Source organism: Apostichopus japonicus, chromosome 15, assembly GCF_037975245.1.
Source record: "Apostichopus japonicus isolate 1M-3 chromosome 15, ASM3797524v1, whole genome shotgun sequence".
In the NCBI taxonomy this organism is placed as follows: Eukaryota; Metazoa; Echinodermata; class Holothuroidea; order Aspidochirotida; family Stichopodidae; genus Apostichopus; species Apostichopus japonicus.
In genome coordinates, this window is record NC_092575.1 from 23,572,875 (window position 1) to 23,594,350 (window position 21,476).

General features: G+C 36.3%; 1 protein-coding gene across 4 annotated transcripts in view; it reads left to right on the plus strand.

Moving 5' to 3' along the window:
• The window catches only part of LOC139980530 (serine/threonine-protein kinase TAO1-like), an 87,490-nt gene that overhangs the window by 48,271 nt on the left and 17,743 nt on the right, over positions 1-21,476 (plus strand). For 3 of the 4 annotated variants that reach the window (XM_071992235.1, XM_071992237.1, XM_071992238.1), the window contains exons 7-13: positions 913-973; positions 1,627-1,718; positions 5,000-5,175; positions 5,861-6,013; positions 6,845-6,994; positions 11,281-11,334; positions 20,570-20,920. In XM_071992235.1, the coding sequence (XP_071848336.1) occupies positions 913-973; positions 1,627-1,718; positions 5,000-5,175; positions 5,861-6,013; positions 6,845-6,994; positions 11,281-11,334; positions 20,570-20,920 (1,037 nt within the window). The remainder of the gene's footprint in view (positions 1-912; positions 974-1,626; positions 1,719-4,999; positions 5,176-5,860; positions 6,014-6,844; positions 6,995-11,280; positions 11,335-20,569; positions 20,921-21,476) is intronic. The other variant, XM_071992239.1, reaches the window with a different exon arrangement.

Below are 21,476 nucleotides of genomic sequence, written 5' to 3' on the forward strand. Positions count from 1 at the left end.
TGTATCACGATTTTCAAGAAATTACATATTGGATGCTATTATAAATGAATCATATTCTCTACTGACAATGTTTTCATGTTCAAATACATATGTGTAAGATAAGGTATAAAACCTTCCTCAATATTTTCTAATTGCTTTTGTTTCTTTCATTTGTTAATAACTTCATACAATTAATTACTACTTACATCGCACTGCCGCCACAGCTTAAATGCTTGCTCTCCACGTCTATTGGATCAGACCATATAAATGTCCAATTCAGCTCTTAAACAGTGTTACTACTACTATCTCTTATGTGCAAACACTAATACTTACTGAGCAGCCTGGTTGTGCCTTAAATACCATCTGTTGCGGCGAAATATTTAAAAATGGTTTCCTCGATTTGGTCCTCTTGGTTAAAGCTATAAAACCTCAGATGTGTACCATGCAATTAGAAAAATAAATAAATAAATAAAATACTGTGACTGCCTTTGAAGCAGTTCCTCATGTTTGCCTTTTACTATTTGTTTAAGCAGGAGTTGTGTGAGATCGTTAAGGTTTGTGAAAACACTTTATCAGAACAAAGGCCATAGCGTCACTAGGTGTCATGCGTTTAGGGCTGAACATGTAGAACGGATACCGAGCATTATCACCAACTGTGTAAACTTTCATTTCTTTAACCTTAATAGAGCTGTAGAAATGAGGTTAATGATTTCCTTAGTTGGATTTCGTAATGGTGATGATGCTATGATGAACTGGTGATGGACACAAACAATGCTATTTTAACAATAGCTTTTGTTCTTGGTGCTTCTCCTGCAAAATATTCTTCCACTTTAAATGGGGGGGGAAAAAAAGAAGAAGAAGAAGGGTACTCTATAAAGTGTAACAAATTTTAATCTTTGTTCTGATTGTGATAAATTTTTTTGTCTTTATTAGGTGACTTTGGGTCAGCATCCCTGGTCAGTCCAGCAAACTCTTTCGTAGGAACTCCATATTGGTAAGTCCGAGCGTAAAAGAGTTTTCGTGTAAAAAAGTAAACAGTTATGTGATTCCTCTTTGTTGAATGAATATCTGTTCTGATCGTAAAAGAAAAAATTATTTTCTATCATTTCTTAGCCAACTTTAACCATCTTTACAGGAGTACAAAATAGACGTTGAAAGAAATGGGCAGGAAAGCCCTGTTGAGAGCACAATTTTTTTAGATGGTTAGTTAGGGTTGTGTTGCTGTAAGTGATGTAACACTGTCAGTTGTATCAACCTTGTTTTGTTAATAAACAAAGATACTCAAAAGTATAAGGCATAAATAACTAATTTGTTGTCTTAAATCTCAGGGCATTTCTGTGGATATGGTTGTTAGTTTCTATTCATTATCATTGAGGTTTCACTCTTGGCTCATCTTTTTGAATTATTTCAAGTATTTTATTCATATAGTCGAAGTGATTTAATGATCAATCTACAGCAACTGGTTTTGTCGTTCGTAGGATACGTCGCAATGCATGGGGTTTCTATTCCACACATTTGCATCATTTGAACTTTTATTCCTATGCAGACGATCATTTACACCCACCTGGTGGGGTAAACCTGTTTGCTGTTTTCGAGGTTCTACGTTTTTTGTTGAATTTCTTTTTTTCTTCCTTTTCTTACTTGCAGGATGGCTCCTGAGGTTATATTAGCAATGGATGAAGGACAATATGACGGCAAAGTGGATATATGGTCGTTGGGGATCACATGCGTAGAATTAGGTCAGTGCTTTTTGTCAATCACTCTCTTGTGTTTAATACCCCAGTCATCCAAAAATTATTGTTGTATCTCTAAACATTGAAGATACATCAACAAGTACATTAAATAATTCTGCATCAAATAGCTAAAAGCGCAATGGGCCAACAAATTGGCTACCTCTTGACATTTTCTTCCACCAAAATGAACGCAAATTGGCAAGTGATTAGGATTGCCGTTCGATGGGAGAAATAAATTTGTCAGAACAGAACGCTGATACGTCTCTATTTATACATTCATGTGAAGAAAACTGCTGTTACAGAAAGTTCAGAAGGTGTAACGTCTAAACATTGCAACTAAATGCAGTCTAAGGTCATTATAGATTTGTTTGTGTTTGTATCTTGCAAGTTTACTCTGTAACTATGACAACGCTGTTTGAGTCGTTAAAAACTCGCCGGTTAAGCAGTTTCTGAAGCTTTAAAACAAACATAAAATCAGAAACGAAAAAGTTGACTGACTTTCACTCGAGTCACTTCAACTTCCTGCGATGACCGACGTTGCAGATTTGAAACTGAGAAAAACTCATCTACGCTTTCATGATGCAGATTTTCTTCGTCAGGAAGTTTTGCAAACGATAGATCAATTGAGACAAGGTTGCTCGGTCTATAGGTTTAGGTCAATAGGCCAAAAGTGAAGCAGAGAGGAAGTCTTAATTTCTTGGAAAAATCAACAACCATAGTTTAAGTCTGTCAGAAAAAGTTTCCTCACAGTTAGCAATGGGGCAGTGTTTTTAGTAGATCTGGACAAGATAGTGAAGCGAGTTTCTCACAAACATTCTTCATTGGGCTGGCTTCAATGTTGCTAACAGCCAGTTATGGTTCTGATAAAGTGCTATGGACACCTAGACAGTTTGCGCCCATATTCAGTACATTTGTTTTGTGTGATAATCTCATTCAAACTCTGTTGAAATGTTTCGAAAAGCTCTTTTGTTTCGTAAATAGACACATTTGAAGGTTTGATAAATCTGGGAAACTCTTTTAATATGTGCATACTGTGACGTGGAGTGTTGCAATCATCAACATTTCTTATTTTAGCCTTTAATAAGTTAACCCTTAGTTACAATAACAAAATATGTATTTGAACAATGTGATGTTCCGTTTTTTCTGAGAGGACAAAATAATATTTAAAAAAAAATTGCCTTAGGCCCACAAACCTGTGTTCAGTGTTCAAGTCCTTGATATGAATGTTATAAATACAAAAGGAACAGCATAACAGAAAATTAGGCAGTCACTCACTTAACATCATCAATGTGCATAATTAGCTAATGTTTATCATTAATGAAACTAGAATTGAGAAAAGACTACTTGTAAAATGATCAATCTTTAATGGATTTTGATGGGAGTTGCAGCTATTATAATTTTATGATTTCTAATGCCTGATAAGAGTGATTAAGACAATGTTGTTCATAAAAAAAACTAGAATTGAGAAAATGTCTTGTAAAATGGTCAACTGTTGATGGATTTTGCAGTTTTTTTCATGATTTCTAATGCGTGTTAGAGTGATTAGGACAGTGTACTGTATGTGTCCGTAGACCTTAAACACTTTGTGATGGAGTGATGGAAGAAGGATGCTAACAGTAGGAAGTAATAAAGAATGGAATGAAATTAAAAAGCAGTGGCTAAAACAAAAGAAAAGAACAGAAAACAGATCAGAAAGGAAAGTTACAATGCACACATCATTGCAAGGGCATGAAATTCAATGGATTAACCAAGTATTGAATGAAATCTGACATAGCGTATAAAACATGTCTCTGAAATGGGATCATGAACGATGCAATCAGACATAGATACCAAAAGATTGAATATAAAGAATATTTAAGTTTTGTGGGATGCAAATATTTGAATAAATTGTCATAGCTTGGTTGGTACTTGGTGACCAGTCTTTAAAAGTTAATGGTTGTCCACAACTCCACATTATGTGTAAAAATGTATTACATGTATCAACCGAAAATAACAGCTTTTAACAGTTTTTGATAATAATTGGCTGTTATCTGTGAGATTCCCATTTGAAGGTATTGTGTATCAACTTTTAAAAATTTCATGACCAAAAAGCAAGGCATAACCTTGATAGGACAGCCTCAACTGATCAGATGATTCATACAACACCAGGTTTTCTTGTCGTGATTAATGCTGTTCATTTCAGTTTCATTCAGACACAACCCAGCTGGGTACTCCTCTCTTAATTATCCCAGTAGGGGGTATTGAAATATTTTTTATCCATATGAGGTCAAATGTTGCATTTTACAATGGATGATCTTGCCTTTTGTCCTGGGAAAGTCTGGCTCTTTACAATAGTGCATTGTTAAAGTAAACTGTACTCAATCAACCAGGTCGCCGTGCAGTTTACGCAGTCAGGAAAAAATGACATTGGCAGATTTGTAATGTGAAGAAACATAATATCATATACTAGTAGTCAAATTAAAACCTTAGCACTTTTTGCTCTACTTAGTCTAGACTCGTGGAAAAAGTAAGCTTGTCGCTCACCAATACTCACAACCTGATGGCATCACTTTAATAAATCTTTGGTTATATGTAACCAAAAATGTTTTGTTTTATGATTTTCCCCCCACACAAATGGTAGTGTATGTATGAACGGGGTTAATCAACTCACATGATTAATGCACTCCGGGTGTTAATGCTATCGCTGGATGCACTCGGGCTCCACTACGCTCCGCCCTCGTGCATCGCTTGCATTATCCCCCGATCGTGCATTAATCCTGTGAGTAACGCATGCTAGACCGTTGATTAACCCCTTATTCATCCACGATCTAACACGGATAGGGTCTCAAATAAGCTACTGTAAGGGTTCCTGATCCTTGGGTCTCTTAACTAAACTATATAGATTCATTCTTGATGCAGTGGAGTTTGCAGCTGCTGGATCATCTCATCTAGATGCAAATCTATTGTCAGCATATTGTTTGTTGTTGTTGGAAGATTGTGCAAGAGGGTAAATGAATTTTTCCACATGATCAAATTAAACCAAATTTATTGTCAGGATAATTGCCATGATTATGTCGGAGACACCGAACATTTGACGATTGCCAGATGCACTAAATATCATTTCAGCAAACTGAAAAAAAAAGTAAATCAAATGAAATCAAAATTTTTTTTTTTTTTAAATAAATCACATTGTTGTGGTAAAAGTATGCTATCCTTGAATTGGTTTTCATGTTTGCTGTAGAAACATCAAAAATTCATTTTTAATTTTTTAATTTTTTTTTCCAATTTCAACAACTTTTCATTTGCAGCTGAAAGAAAACCACCTCTGTTTAATATGAATGCCATGAGTGCTCTCTACCACATCGCACAGAATGACCCACCTTCACTAACGACCACCGACTGGTCGGATGAATTCCTAAGTTTTGTCAACGTATGTCTAGCCAAAGAAGCAACCGATAGGCCGTCGGCCACCGAGTTGTTGCAGGTAAGACGGCTTTGTCAAGCAGTGGACTGTAACCCATGTAATTGCAACTGTAACAAAGCATTGCTCGGGGCTCCACGGTTTTTCAGTCGGCCGGATGGGTTTTTTTCTTGTAACATGTCTAGCAGTTTATTGCATATAGGTTCTCACAAGTTGTGTCCTGTCTCAAGAAACTGTGATATTTCAATGGCAGAAGATCCACCTAATTTGCATGCATATATGTAGAGCTTTGAGCTGAGTTGCTATGGTGATTTAACAATTAGGCTGATAACAAGGTTGATTACAAAATTTAAAAATAACTGCCTGATTATTATTATTATTATTATGATCATGATTATTGTTATAAAATCCACAACAACTTGGCAAACTTCAGTACAGTACCTTTTTTCAAGGAAATGGCATTTAAAGTGCTGGAATGAGTTACATATATATTTATTGTTATGCAGTGGTGAAGAAACAGCCTGATTTGTCAAGGGTATTTTTTTTCCTCTTTCATTGTTAAAGTGAAAAAGCTTGCATTTTTGATAAAAACAGTCACACACAGCTAGGTCAATATTTCCCACATAAAATAAAATTATATCATTGAAAGTGTTTTTTTGTTGTTGATATACCTCTTCCCCACTTGCCTTTGGAATCCTCTCCCTGTATCTGTGTTTGCTTTATTTTATATTTTATTTTCTGTTGGTAGCATCCTTTCCTAACCAGAGACCGGTCAAACAATTGTATCAAAGAGCTGATCGAGAGAACGAAGAAAGTAGCCAAGGACCAGGATAACATGAGCTTTAGACGGGTCAGGAAAATTCTGATCGATCCACACGAAGACTCGCAGAGTAATGAAAATGTAAGTTTTAAAAATAGGAAATCCAGTCGGATAAATATTCATATGAGTCCTTGTCCCCCTCATTTCCATAAATACCTGTTTCCATTTATGATAATTTCTGGCTGTTTTGAAAATCCACCTAGTTGATTTGTTTAAAATCTAGAGCTAGCTGATTGGTAGTCTTTAAGTCTTTAAGAGCCCTAATGGCAATGACTGGTTCTACTATACTGCTGCCTGTACTGTCCAGCCACATTGCAGACAATCATGAGAACCTTGCTTTCTCTTCCTGTCATTCTTCCTTGTTTACCCCAAACGGTCGATGACCGTTTGCCGCTTCAATGACAAAGGTGGATAAAATATTCGTAGGTACTTTCAGTTTTGTGTGTCTGTAGTTCACCAACATGAGGTTTGACTTGCATGCTTTATAATAATATCTAAAAGCTCATACCCTCATCCATTCCATTATTTACAGGACGGCTGCAATTACATGACCATAATGGAATGTTCTTTTCCACATTCTTGAGATTCTTCTCCCTTAAGACATTATAAATTATGCGGAAGGTTCAAAACAACTACATCCCCAACTCTGTCTATGAACAACGAGTCAACAGAGGGTTGATTTGGCAAATATCGTTTAGAAACTCTTTTGTCTTCACATATCCATACTTACAACATTTTCATTAGTCGGTGGGTGGAACCGTCCAGTTGCATCACTTTATTATCCTGCTTCCTCTTAACAGTCCTCTCCCTCGTTTCCTGAAAAAAGCGATCCAGTCTGAAATAACAATCCTCTATCGAGACTTTGAAGGTGTCCTTTCAAACTACGGTATCGTTTTTTTATTATTTCTTCAGAGCGATGATTCCGTATTCCAAAACAACGAAACGAACAGTGTGGAGAGCCGGACTAGCATTGACACTAGTAGCAATATGGGCAGTATTAACAGTCTTCCAGACGGGGCTGGAGGGGCCAGCGTCTCCAACGGCACGGGTAGAGATTCCAGGGTAAGTCCACCTTGTTTCCGGAACGGGGGAAATCCAAACAGACTCTGGGTTGTGAAAAAATCAAGGTTTTTCAACGCATTTATCCATAACAATATGCACAATTTCAAGCCTTATGGCAAGGTTTGCATGGTGGGATTATTGTTTTTTTCACAATTGGGAAGGATCCTTCATTCCTCTGTTATGATGTTTTATGTACTCGACTAATCATCAGCATGTCAGCTCACTGGATGTGAAGTTCTGATCGCCGTTCTATGCAACGGTTGAAGTTATCGTTTTGTATTTTTGGTTCCTTGCTGAAAGCAAAGGAACCTATGTATTCAGGTTGGCGTGTGTGTGTGTGTGTGTGTGTATGTGTGTGTGTGTGTGTGTGTGTGTGTGACGCTTAAGCTTGTATGCACGATAACTCAACAAGGGATTGACTGATCATGATCAAACTTGGTGGGTGGGTGGCCCATAGTGAGTAGATGAACCCTATTGTTTTTGGTGCCCACAAAGGTCACCAAAGGTCAGTTATGGTCCAAAAACCCAAAATACTAAAACTGCAATAACTCCCAGTGCCAATGTGCGACAAGGTTGATATTTTGGGACAAGTTGTGAACTGGTTAGGGCAATATTTTGAAACTTAACGGTCATGTGATCTGAGGTCACCAAAGGTCAATTAATGTTAAAAAACTAGTATTTTTGCGATAACTTGAGAACGAATTGTCCGTTAGGGTTGGGAGTTGCTTCAGTGTAATCCAATTGTCGACCCACATCTGGGTGACCCTTGACCTCAATTTGACCTTTGGTGACCTTTTCATGTTTTGGGGATTTTTACAGTTTCGATGCTATTTTCAGATGTCAAAGGTACCTTCCGATCATAAATATGGATAGGTTGACCCCCGTGTGACCTTTGTGTGCGAACTTATATGGGGTCAAAGTTTTCGGTCAGAGTTAGGATGGCTGTACAGACTTATCGTGTTGATTTTTGGAATCAGCAGATCAAACTACATTTGAAACCAAGGTCAAAAGGTCAAAGGTCACATTAGAAAAAATGTGCTTAGTTTGGGAGAAAACGGGCGAAAAAGAAAATGTTTGGTTTTGATGCTAGATTTGGATATCAAAGGTACCTTCCGATCAAAAATGTCAATGGGTTGAAACCCGGGTGACCTTTGTGTGTAAAGTTATACAAGGTCAAAGTTAATTTTCAGACATTTAATGCAATAACTCCCAGGGCCAAGGTGTAACAAGGTTGATATTTTGGGACAAGTTGCAAATGGTATAGAGGAATATTTTCAAACTTAACGGTCATGTGATCCGAGGTCATCAAAGGTCAATTAATGTTAAAAAACTAGTATTTTCGGTGAGAAAATGGGCAAAGAAAAAAATGTTTGAATTCTTACAGTTTTGATGCTATATTCACGTCTCACCAATCAAAAATGTCAATAGGTTTACCCCAAGTGACCTTTGTGTGTGAAGTTTTATGAGGTCAAAGTAAAATTTCAGACATTTAGTGCAATAATTCCCAGTTCCAAGGTGTGACACGGTTGATATTTTGGGACAAGTTGCAAATGGTATAGGGGAATATTTTCAAACTTAACGGTCATGTGATCCGAGGTCACCAAAGGTCAATTAATGATAAAAAACTAGTATTTTTGCGATAACTTGAGAACGAATTGTCCGTTAGGGTTGGGAGTTGCTTCAATTTAATCCAATTGTCGACCCACATCTGGGTGACCCTTGACCTCAATTTGACCTCTGGTGACCTTTTCATGTTTTGGGGATTTTTACAGTTTCGATGCTATTTTCAGATGTCAAAGGTACCTTCTGATCATAAATGTCATTGGGTTGACCCCCGTGTGACCTTCGTGTGCGGAGTTATACGAGGTCAAAGTTAATATTCAGACATTGAATGCAATAACTCTCAGTTCCAAGGTGTGACATGGTTGATATTTTGGGACAAGTTGCAAATGGTATAGGGGAATATTTTCAAACTTAACGGTCATGTGATCCGAGGTCACCAAAGGTCAATTAATGATAAAAAACTAGTATTTTTGCGATAACTTGAGAACGAATTGTCCGTTAGGGTTGGGAGTTGCTTCAATTTAATCCAATTGTCGACCCACATCTGGGTGACCCTTGACCTCAATTTGACCTCTGGTGACCTTTTCATGTTTTGGGGATTTTTACAGTTTCGATGCTATTTTCAGATGTCAAAGGTACCTTCTGATCATAAATGTCAATGGGTTGACCCCTGTGTGACCTTCGTGTGCGGAGTTATACGAGGTCAAAGTTAATTTTCAGACATTGAATGCAATAACTCTCAGTTCCAAGGTGTGACATGGTTGATATTTTGGGACAAGTTGCAAATGGTATAGGGGAATATTTTCAAACTTAACGGTCTTGTGATCCGAGGTCACCAAAGGTCAATTAATGATAAAAAACTAGTATTTTTGCGATAACTTGAGAACGAATTGTCCGTTAGGGTTGGGAGTTGCTTCAATGTAATCCAATTGTCGACCCACATCTGGGTGACCCTTGACCTCAATTTGACCTCTGGTGACCTTTTCATGTTTTGGGGATTTTTACAGTTTCGATGCTATTTTCAGATGTCAAAGGTGCCTTCTGATCATAAATGTCAATGGGTTGACCCCAATGTGACCTTCGTGTGCGAAGTTATACGAGTTCAAAGTTAAATAATATTAATGAGGTCACAGGTCAAACGTGAAAAACTCCCAAGTTGCAATAACTTAGCTACTATTTATTGGAATTTCGTCAAACTTGGTATGATGATATTGGTAAATAGTCTCCACACACTGATGTGTGTTGCAATTGATATCATGCATGTTTATAAGGGGGGGGGGGCTAGCATTATTTCGTTATGAAAAGTTTGTATGCACAATAACTCAACGAGGGAATGACCAATCATTACCATACTTGGTGAGTGGGTGGCCCATAGTAAGTAGATTATCCCTGTTGATGTTGGTGCCCATTTCATGAATATTAATGAGATCATGGGGTCAAACGTGAAATACTCCAAATTGCAATTACTTGGCTACTATTACTAGTCGGAATTTCGTCAAACTTGGTATGATGATAATGGTAGATAGTCTTCACACACTGATGTGTGTTGCAATTGATATCAGGGCTTAGCATTACTTTGGCAACAAAAGTTTGTGAGCATAAATTACTGTTGTTGTATTAGGGCTTTGTTAGAAATTTCCCTATGAATGGAACTAATGAACAGCAGCAAGGAACCATGAAATGTTTTCATTCTGGTTTTACAATTCGATGAGAATATTAAAGGAAGAATGTCACCCTCATGAATCTTTATGTTAAAGAACGGAAAACTTTACAGTCCGATTTTCTTGAGATTTAAAATTGCATCCAAGTGGAACCAACAAAGAAACTAGAAATTTACCCAAAAGTAGCAATTAAGGACAAAGGTAGAACAGCTGGGAAGGGGTTCCTCCTCTCTTGCACCAAAGACCCTCTCACGTAGGCATGTGTTTGCACTTTAACATTGGGGTTTCACCTTTTTGTTTGTTCATATGTTTGTTGGTGAAAAAAGAGGGGGTGTGTTTTATTTACTCTAGTTTGGCTGATAGAAACAGGGATCATCTGTTTGATAATTGTTTCATCAGAAATATGTTGTTTTATTCACTGAAATCGGTTCAAATCTACCAATGTTGTGCTTATTTCCACTTCATTGATTTACATTTCCAGCAATGCTAAAGCCATCCAAAATTGTAAAGCATGTCATTTTGAGTTTTGAGGCAATTTGGTTGCATACTAATTTTTTATTTTATCTGTCTTTATCATAAGATATATTTTGTTGAATTTGATCTCCAATTATTACGAAAAACTGTATTACATAAACGTGACAATTTGCTTCCCGATCTAAATGGGAAAAAATGTCAAATGTCAAATATTTGCAGTATAAAGTGGTATCCGAAGGGAAGTTCTGTCAGCCAACTCTATGTTTTTCCATTGGGTCTTGGCTTAATACGAGAGGAAATGTTAATATAAGGAATGAGGGAACGAGGGATAATATGGACGAGTTAATAACACAAAGGCAGATGTTTATTGAAAGTTTGTGGTTTCATGATAACTGCAAATAATTTGTTGACCTGTGGTACACGGCAAGAAGCAGAACATCAGACCCATTAACCGGATGATGGAGCGTTTCAGAGACGGAGTTTACGACCTCCAGTTGGCCACTTTCTTCTCCTTTTTCTCCCCCCCTCTTTTACTTTCTTAACAATTTTTATGTAATGAATGTGGCATTGTTACATTTCACACACCAGGTATCATGTCCAGAGTTTAGGCATTCTGCGTTGCTCCACCTTCCCGTACACAGGGTAAAAGCATTTTGGCGTATGCCTTCGAATACTATAAGTATTTAGCACAGCTTTTCTAGCTGTAAGCTGCACTGCGCATCAGTTTTTTATTTTCTATATCCGCAGTACAAAGCGTAGGTATGATAAGAGTTCAGAAAGCACATCGAGAGAGAGAGAAAATACACCTCTAGAGACTTTTCCTAAAATACAGGAAAGATTCTTTAACAGGGGTTATGATTTCTGTTGATTTCCAAATAGAGACCATACCAAAGGGTTCTGTGCTCAAAGAGCTGCGATATGAAACTGGAGGAGTTATTTCTATAAATTTGCAGCTTTTGGACAAAAAATGGTTTTGTTAGTCTAGAATTAATCGGCTTTGAGGTTTAAGGGTGAGGATTCTTTATTCTCATGGATTAAAGGCGTATCGAACAACAAAAATGAAAGGATTATGGAACAAAAAACGTTTGAATAATATCTGAAAAGTTGAATAAACAGCTTAAGGAACATTTTGAAAATAGTTACAGCAAGTAATGATAACGCTTCTTTTTCTTGGGGATGGAAGGAGGTTTAGGCAGACATGATTTAATAGGGATATTGCGTTTGTATAAAATGTTGCAAACAAATTAATTCAACTTAATTGCAAACTTGAGATGGGTAATCATATTGTTAGAAAATGACAGAATTATTGCTTCTTGTTTACCAAATCTGCTTTTGAAATTTCCTTGAACATTTGAACACATTAGGTACTTTTGTAATCTGCCTTTCATTGATGACAATTTTTCATTCCTTCCTTTGTTCTTGGCCTCAATTAAGGATAGGAGGGTCCCAAAACCTTTGTTTGATCAATAGCTTGCACTAACCATATTTATAATCTACAGATAGGCTTTGCACAATTTATTAACTACAAGCTTCTCCCAAAATGAACCGAAATTGCTTGCAACTTGTGCAAAATACTGAACTCTATCTGCTATGCTTTGTACACAACTATCAGTGCAGGATTTCTTTACTTTTTTTTTTCTTTTGGGTTTACTTTTTGTTTGTTTTGTTCCGTTGGTTAGAATTTCTTTCAGTTGATTAGCATGCTTATACTCAACATATTAAACATTATTATCCTCTTACTTGTGTGGTTCTAGATTTGTAGACGTGACCATCTTACAAATGTTTTTTTCTTTTCTATATAGATGGTTAAAATTGTTGTCTATATCTTTTTTTACCAGCCAAAATTGTTATTTATCGAGAGGGGGCTCAGTACTAAATCGCTCTCTGTTGAGATAAATTCACAATGACAGTAATGTGAAATCTATGTTCTCACAACAACTTCTGTTGAGGACAGTTTTAACTCCCAATATTCTATGTAGGTAGTAGAGGATGTTAATTATAGAGACCAGATTTGTTTGCTTTTCACTTAATGTTAGTGGCACTGCAGCTAGCCTAATATGCAGGCTATGGGAGAATTTTGAGGCCTAAGCTGATTAACATAGCAATATCTTTAGTTGGTTTGGTTGACAAGTCATGATCATGTAGTTCTTGTCATAGAATTTTGTATTACTATGGTTAGCTTCTTTTCGACTGGATTATTTGGACAGTGTTTTCTGTTCTTCTCAGAAAAATTTTGGAAAAAAATTACAGAGAATCAAACTAATATCCCATAACAGTTTAGTTAGTAAATTATTCTGACTAACAGATTTGCTTTTGTTTCTTAAATAAAAAGAAAAAAATGCTCAAAAGTTTTCCAATTGAATACTTTAGTTTGCTACTTGCTGCATGTTACATTAATACTAATCTTAAGCAGTGTCTTGGCGTTAGAGTCTCCGAGATGGATCGGAGTGAATTAATTACTCTTTATTAACCCTTATGAATATTCATCTGCTGTAAGGAGAAACGAAAAAGTCAAAAGATACGTTTTCTTTGTTTAGATCTATCAGTCTCAGGTGGTGTGATACTTGGTACTAGGTATGGTAGAGTTGCCAGTAGATAGTTATGGTGGTCAATATCTGCCATTTGGATTAAGAATAGGATTTAAGAGCTCTTAGAGTAGATAATACATATTTGGGTGGGATATCACTCATGTTGTTATTAAAAAGGACTTGTCTCGTCTCGTTTATTTATTTTTTATTTTTAATCGATACATAAGTAAACACGTTTTTTTCTTCTTTCTGAGAGTACTTTAACATTATTTGGCGTAACCACGGATAATAGCACATCACAGTTTTATGAGAATGGTTTCCCACATTTCCATTGTTTACATACATGTATGTGTGCTTACTGCTTGAGATTTTAACCCCCCACCCCACTCCCCACCCCACCTTGCAAACAAAATGGTAACATGTTACTAACTTCCCGGGCATCGTAAAGACTAACCTATTTCTTGTTTCTTTCATCATCTCTTTGCCCACATTGCAGCGACCCAATCAAAGACCCAGCCTCCCGGCCCTTAGGGACCGCGGCGGGGTGTCCCCGGCCCCCTCTTTAGATTCCATGCTCTCCATATCTTCCATCGGGTCCCTGTCCCTGGGGGGCTTCTCGTTCGGGAGTCCATTTGACTCGTACTCGTCATCGGTCAACTCTGCCCTGAGGGCCAACTATTGGGATCGATCTAATCAGGTATCGCTTGCCAGCTTTGTCCAGCGGCCTTCGCCACTCTGTTGGCAGCAGCTTGTGCACCCTGTAAGTGTTGGTCGTTGTTCACCCCTGTAGTCCTAGCTGCCTGCCAGCCATGACACCTTCTTAGCACTCTAGTAGTCCTGGCACAATAATCAGATTGACTGCATGAAACAACCCTCCTACATCTGTGACGTTTGGGTTAAAGATCACAAGAAAGCATTCAAAATTTCTTGTCCTAATCTCTGAAATGACAGATTTGAAAGTTTCCCTGAAGAACTAAAAAAGTCTCATTTGAATCAAGGTTAAAAAATGTGCAATCTGCGACTCTTCTCTTGGGACAAACTTGAGACACAGATTTTGAAAAGAACAGGTTTCACCAGATGGCAAATCAAGACTTGTTTACATGCTTTCAAATTTGCTAAAAAGAAATGAATAAGAATATATTTATATATTTCTAAAAAAAAGAAAAAAAATAGAAAAGAAGGCAGCCTAGGAATTTACTAACAGATGCACGTACACCATGTACACTGATAAGAGTCAATGGGCGTGAAGGACGAAACTATTACTTGCCTAGCTCCTCTCTTCTAGTATGACATGTTTGGACAGTAAGTTGTCGTGTTTACATGGAACAGTTAAAAAACAATCCCGGGTTACTTTTAAGAATCGGTGTTATAGGAGTGCTGTCAGGTGGACGAAGGAGGTTCAAAATATGACCTTAGTTGAGGGCAGATGATGGTGGTATAACTGTGAATGCTTCTACCTGCATGGCTTTCCCATTAACAGGAGGGAGAAAACACAGAAGATTGTGTATCATGCATGGTTCCTCGCATTCAAGAATCACGCATAAGCTTACATTTTGTTTATGTGTACGAAACATGTCGGAAAATTTTTGTTGTCGTTGGTAAAATGGTTCAATTTATAGTCATCGCAAAGCAGAGATAACAGAGATCAACTTTCTTCTTCTGAGTTTGCAAAGCAGAACTTATGGGAGGAGTAGTGGAAATTGGAGTTAAAATCAAATTGTACGGCTAGATGATTATGGGTAGGGGTAAAGTAGGGGGGAAGGGAAGGGTTTGGTTTGGGAGAGGGTATAGTGCCAACTTTGTTCCTTGATGTGTTTATAGACAGGGAATTACCATGTGCCATGTTTCTGCAAGTTGGGTTTATATATCAAGACCACAACACAGAATGTAGTATTCATTTCCTGTATATTTGTCATATACAGTAAGTACGTACTAAGCCTTCATTTGCCAAGCACATTATTAGTTATATATATGTTTTATATCCTAGTGTAACATCACACAACAGATAAAAGTAGGCTAATTTTCATATAAGCTCCTGGGCATAGGTTGTTATTGGTCACCAAACCTTAGAACTGATTGCACCATATTGGATGTGAAGAATGTTCAATTAAATTAGTATGCCATTAGAACAATGCAGTGTAGTTAGTTAGTTTCTTTAGAATAAAAACGAAGTTGACAAATATGCACCTGAGTTATAAATTGTTAGTATCCTCAGACATTCAGCTTCTTTTAACCTGGCACTCTATGATAACCTTATCCTCAAATAGACTTCTGGTCACCATGTGCTTCTGTTCACGAAAGAACAAAAGAATATAAAAAAGAAAGAAAATAAATGCTAGAGAGAAAATTAAACTTCAAACTGTAGCTAGTTTCTATTCATATTTGTGTAAATTTAGGTAGTACTGATAAAGTGTACTAAAGCTAGCCTTACATACAATAACGTATTACTTTTAAAGTGGTTAGGGTGGGACGTGGAGGAGTGGAACGTTGCTAGTGAAGGTCTTTTCCTAAACAGTCAAGTAGCATGGGATGATGAATGTGCACGCTTCCTGACTTCAATGAATGGCCTTGCGAGAGGAAGAAGTTTTCCTGTAGTCATTAACTCCCTCCGTACTTTTAGTTATTGATATGTTAATGAAGTGGGAGGGACTTATATTGACCTCCCACATCTGCAACTGTAGACAATGATTGTATTCATATACCTCCAATACTATCTGGTACTGTACTATCTGGCCAAGTATATATCTATGAAAGACTCTGCCATGATGTATTTATAACGTGTATGGCAGTTCCTTGAGTTGTCATGAATGCTGGCAAAACTCCCCATTTTTTCCTTTTTTTTGGGAAATCAACAAACCATATAAATATTATAATATTATTCTTCTTATTATAATACATGATTTAATTAGATGCACATATGCTTATCAAAATGATTACTTTGTAGTACTGTCCAACTCCAAGCATGTGATAAATTTCAATGATGTGAATAGGAAGTTTCGATAACCAATTAGAATTACCGATACTTAAATTGCTACAGCTCAAAGAAATTGGTTGTAACTTTCATGATGAGATTAGAAATGAAACCCTAACAGGAAGGGGGATGATGGTGGAAGAGAAGGGGTGTGAAGGGTATGAGTAAGTATATAATATAATAGATATATAATATAATACAGATAATATAATATATAGGACTAAGGGTTGATCATACTCTGGTGTAGTCACACTGCCCCTATCTTCTCAAATTTAAAAATAAATATAAACGTTCACAATGCACATAAATGAAAGTCGTCTAACCATTAGACTGTGCTACTGTAGTTTGGAAATCTTGTACAAATTATAAGTTAAGTCAAAAATGTTCATATAATATAATAATATATAGGGCTAAGGGTTGATCACACTCTGGTATAGTCACACTGCACATGTCTTATCAAATTTAAATATAAATATTAACGTTCACAATGTACATAAATGAAAGTCATCTAACCTTTAGACTGTGTGCTACAGTTTGTAAATCTTGTACGAATGAAAAGTTAAGTAAAAAAAATTGAAGATGTAACGATTAAGAGAGAAGTGGGGAAAATAATTGTGTGGAAAATTTGGATGGATATTGGGAGGATATCTAGTGGTATGCTGTAATCTTATTTATTTACAGTTATCTAAATAACTTAACATTTAAAAGCTTAACATTTCTATAACAACAAAGTTATCCAGAGTTAGAAAAAAGCTATAGTAAAATAAAACAACATTTAGACATTTACAAAATGATGGAGAACTAAATTTGAGAGAGCTCTACAAGGATTGCAAGAAGGTCTAGCTTGTAGGCATGATGATATTTCACATTCAACCAGTTTCTCCCCCATTTTTTACCCATTCCTACCTGAGTGTGTCATGACTGATGGATCAATGTTTGGTTCTGGAACTGTTAGGGGGTTGGTTTGAAAATATATGACATGGTAATTACTATGAAACTATGAAAACATATGTGTTACTAATAAACTATGCAAAAATATGACATGGTTGTTACTATGAAACTATGAAAACATATGTGTTACTATGAAACTATGCAAAATATGACATGGTTGTTACTATAAAACTATGAAAACATATGTCCATGGTGTATTACTATGCATAATATGACATGGTTGCTATTATGTAACTACTACAAACATACCATGACATGGTGTGTTACTATGAAACTGACAAAATATATGACATGGTGTCACCATGAAACTTTCAAAACTGTAAATTGTTTTAAACTTGTCTGTTGGTTGGTGGAACAGGGAAATAAATAGTTTCAGAAGCTGTTAAGTAGTTGAATAGAAGTGGTCAAAGGTCATGGCTGGTTTTCGGTAATTCCTGCCATTCAAAATCTTCCTGTGTGTTTCTTAGATGTGAGTTACTGTGTTTGCTGTGTCGTAAGTGTTGAAAAGTGATGCTGTTTTGGTCTCAAATTAAGTCGAAAGATTCATTCATTATGTTGTTGTCTTTGAGAAATTCACTTCAGTTTATTTTAATCATTTTGTAATCTCATCTCATAATGTGCGTTTTACTCTCTCATTTATGTAATTTTTTTTGGGCGCTTTCATAGTTCCTTTTTTTGTTACTTGAAAAAAATTATTTAGTTTTGAGAGAGTTGATATTCACCTGGGTATCAATTGTTTCAAATTAAAGAGAGGGTATACTACTTGTTTGTCAACAAGTTGATGTCAAATTGGTGATGTAAACATGTTGTCAACAAGTTTTAGAAACTAAGGTCATCCTATTCATGACACTTGTGAATATATGTTTACAAATTGTTAAAATTACTAGGCAAGGTAGGTTAGCTGACCACCTTCAAAGTGTCCAGATCAGTGGGTTTTGATATTTTGTATGTGTGTGTAGCCAGGATAATAAATCACCTGATAGGCACAAGAATATGTCGCACTGTCTTAAAACTGGGCATCGAACTTGACACAATCTTATTGTACCAGGCTCAACCATTAAAATGCCTGAAAAAAAATTAACAGTAGCCCACAGGAATCACCCAGGAATGGAAGAGTTAGGTATAAACTTTCCCATCTGGTTTATAATGAGAAGAAAAATACATGAAGTGGGAGTTACACTTTAAAATTTGTGGGACTAAATTTTGATTTTGATAGAATTATGCAGTACCTCATAAATATAAGAACAGCCAAGTGTTTGAACTATACCTATATAGCTGTCTATGTTTAATTCAGTGGTATTCAGATATGTCCGAATATCACTTCGCTCGATCAGTATGCTGATAAGTTATAACCTCAACCCAACTTGCTTTCGAGTTGGAATTGATATATACTTCAAAGCTAGTGGAAAGTAAAATCTCATAAACAATGTAACTCATTAGTTTTGGTTTAATAGTCAAGTATCTTTACAAGTGGTATTCAAAGCAAAAAGTTGAAAGATTGGAACTTTACTTTTTCCACTTTTTTTTTAATACTGTGAAAAGTGTCCAATCTAATCAAGATAATTAATTACTGACTCGATTACATTCACTTGGTCAAAAAATGGGTAGTATGATTTAGTTTGATTAAGAAACCTTGTAGTGTGTCTTAGTTCATCAGTTGAAAACATACTTTTGAGTAAAAAATCTTTAAAGTTTTGCTGAAAGTGCTTTTACTAAATGTAGAAAAAGCTGCTTAAAATAGGATACATCCCCTTTGTGTAAGATTGTTGTACAGTTTATTCTAATATTTTGGCAAGTTTTTAACGTTGTCTTGGTGTGGATCATGTGATCCAGTTGTCTTTGATTGGTCTGTATAGTAGGATCTTGGTGTGGATCATTTGATCCAGTTGTGCCATTCCTTTGACATTCGTGGCTTATTTAAATGGCCGACTTAATTTATAGGTTATCAAATGTTGCTTCCTTCTTTTTTCTTTATCGCAAAATCTCATTTTTTTTTTTTTACTACTTTTTCTTTTGTCTGTTGAAGTTCATTAAACTACCGCATGCACCCAGGCAATGCAAACACAAATTCTGTTGGAATGATTGGACGACCTTGTGCCTTTTGTTTTATAAACAAAACATGTATTGTTTGTCATCATAAACAATACCTGTTTATGAAACAATACATTTATTGTTTGTCATCGTAAACAGTAGCTGTTTTTGAAACAAAAAATGTCATCATAAACAATACCTCTTTGTATAACAATGCCTTTATCGTTTGTCATCGTAAACAAAACCTCTAGTTTTATAATGTGGTTGTAAAGCTGATTGTCTCAATATAAAAGTTTTGTCGTTGAACATTGAAATTATTATCACGTAAAGTCAACGGTGTATTTTGGTTCTCATGTGTACAAACAGTTCATCCAGTTGTGATCATTTGCAGGCGTAAGTATTCTGCTAGATAACTTAAAATTGGAGGAAGCACACATATTATTCTCTGTCTGTCACTGCTGCTGTTTTTTTTTGGTTAAATTTACATATTTTGTGGTTTTACCCTCATGGTTTGGATTCTACCACTCAAATGTTATTGTTACTTGAATTGCTGAAGATATTAGACTCTGATTTGCTGATTGTTTTGTTGGGATGATTAGATACAGAAAATAGTAAAACTTATTGAATCAATTGTGGTTTGTTTTGGAACCTCAACACTGCCTGATTTTGGTCAGTTTGAAGTTTGTTGCACTCAATGATGTCTTGCTTTGTATTACAATTAGGCTTGTACAGTAGAAGGCAATGTTTGTGTGGGGGGGGGGGATACAGCTTTTAATTCTAAGCTCACTTTATTTCCTTGGAACAGATTTCTTACTAACTTTTAGTGACAAAATTGCTGTCAAGAAGGTGTCTCTGAATGCCAAAGTCCATGTTAAATGTAGAGTGCTCAAACCTTCTATCAAAGGGAAAAGGCATAAAGATTGGGGAAAAGGATATTTGAACCATTACTGTAACAAGATGTAAATATTTTCATATAAATGGTGGGAACAGTTATTTTGAAAGGACACATATATTCAGTTTATCAAGCTGAAATAAAAATCTAAAACATCTCGGGAAAAGGCATAAAGATTGGGGAAAAGGATATTTGAACCATTACTGTAACAAGATGTAAATATTTTCATATAAATGGTGGGAACAGTTATTTTGAAAGGACACATTTATTCAGTTTATCAAGCTGAAATAAAAATCTAAAACATCTCTTCCTCCTGGTTATTACTGTTCATCATTTCCATTGTAATACAAAATGAGGTAAATAAAAGTGGGGAATTCCCTGTGATTCCTCAATATCTTCTGCTACAGCTTTGTTGTAAACTTCATGTGTGATACTTGTAAACAATTTTTGCAATGAGAGTGCTTTAAATTATAAACTAATAATCATGCTTTCGAAATCCTACAGCAACATTCTAGCGACACGTCGAGTATGAGCAGCGTGGCGGAGCCGCAGACGCCCGTCAGTCTCCATATCAACTCAGAAAACAACCGGGAGAACTTCAAGACCATTCGTCCGACCTCGTTGGTCACCAGGCAGGCCAAAGAGCACGAGAGCGCCCTCAAGGAGCAGATGACCGGCTACAAGAGGATGCGGCGCACGCACCAGAAGCAGCTCCTCCAGTTGGAGGAGAAGATGTCGTCGGACATGGTGGACCTGAAAGCCAAGCTGGACAAGGAGTACGAACTCTGCATCCAGACTAACGCCAAGGAACTGGAGAGGTTACTGCAGAAACGACAGGTTGAAACAGAAAAGAAGGTACTGTAACCACAATAAAAAATATTACATATCAATGCCGTCATGATTCAGAGCTGGATCCTCTCTATGAAGTTTTTATGAAGTTTTATGAAGGATTATTTTAAAAACCTTTTAAGGGGAGTAGTGGTATAAGTTATTGTCAGTCTTTGTCTCGATACGTCATACGTCGAGATATTTATAATGATCGAGGATCGACCGTAACATGTTTTTATTATATCAGTTTGCCAACTTCTACTGACAGATCTCTTGTGCAAATAAAGTTTTTATGATGTTTAATGAAGGATTACTTTAAAAACCTTTCAAGGGGAGTGGTGGTATAAGTTATTGTTGGTTTTGTCACGATACGTTATGAGATATTTTTTATGATCAACGATTGACCGTGACATGGTTTTATTATTATGATTATTTTCCCTGCTTCTGCTGATAGATCTCTTGGGCAGTTCATTTGAAATTTTGTCACTGGATACTACTACTGGGAATCACTGGAAATTGTTTACAAAAGTTACTTAATTTTTGTAACATAAAATCGTTTCAGAGACAAATTGATGAGGCATTT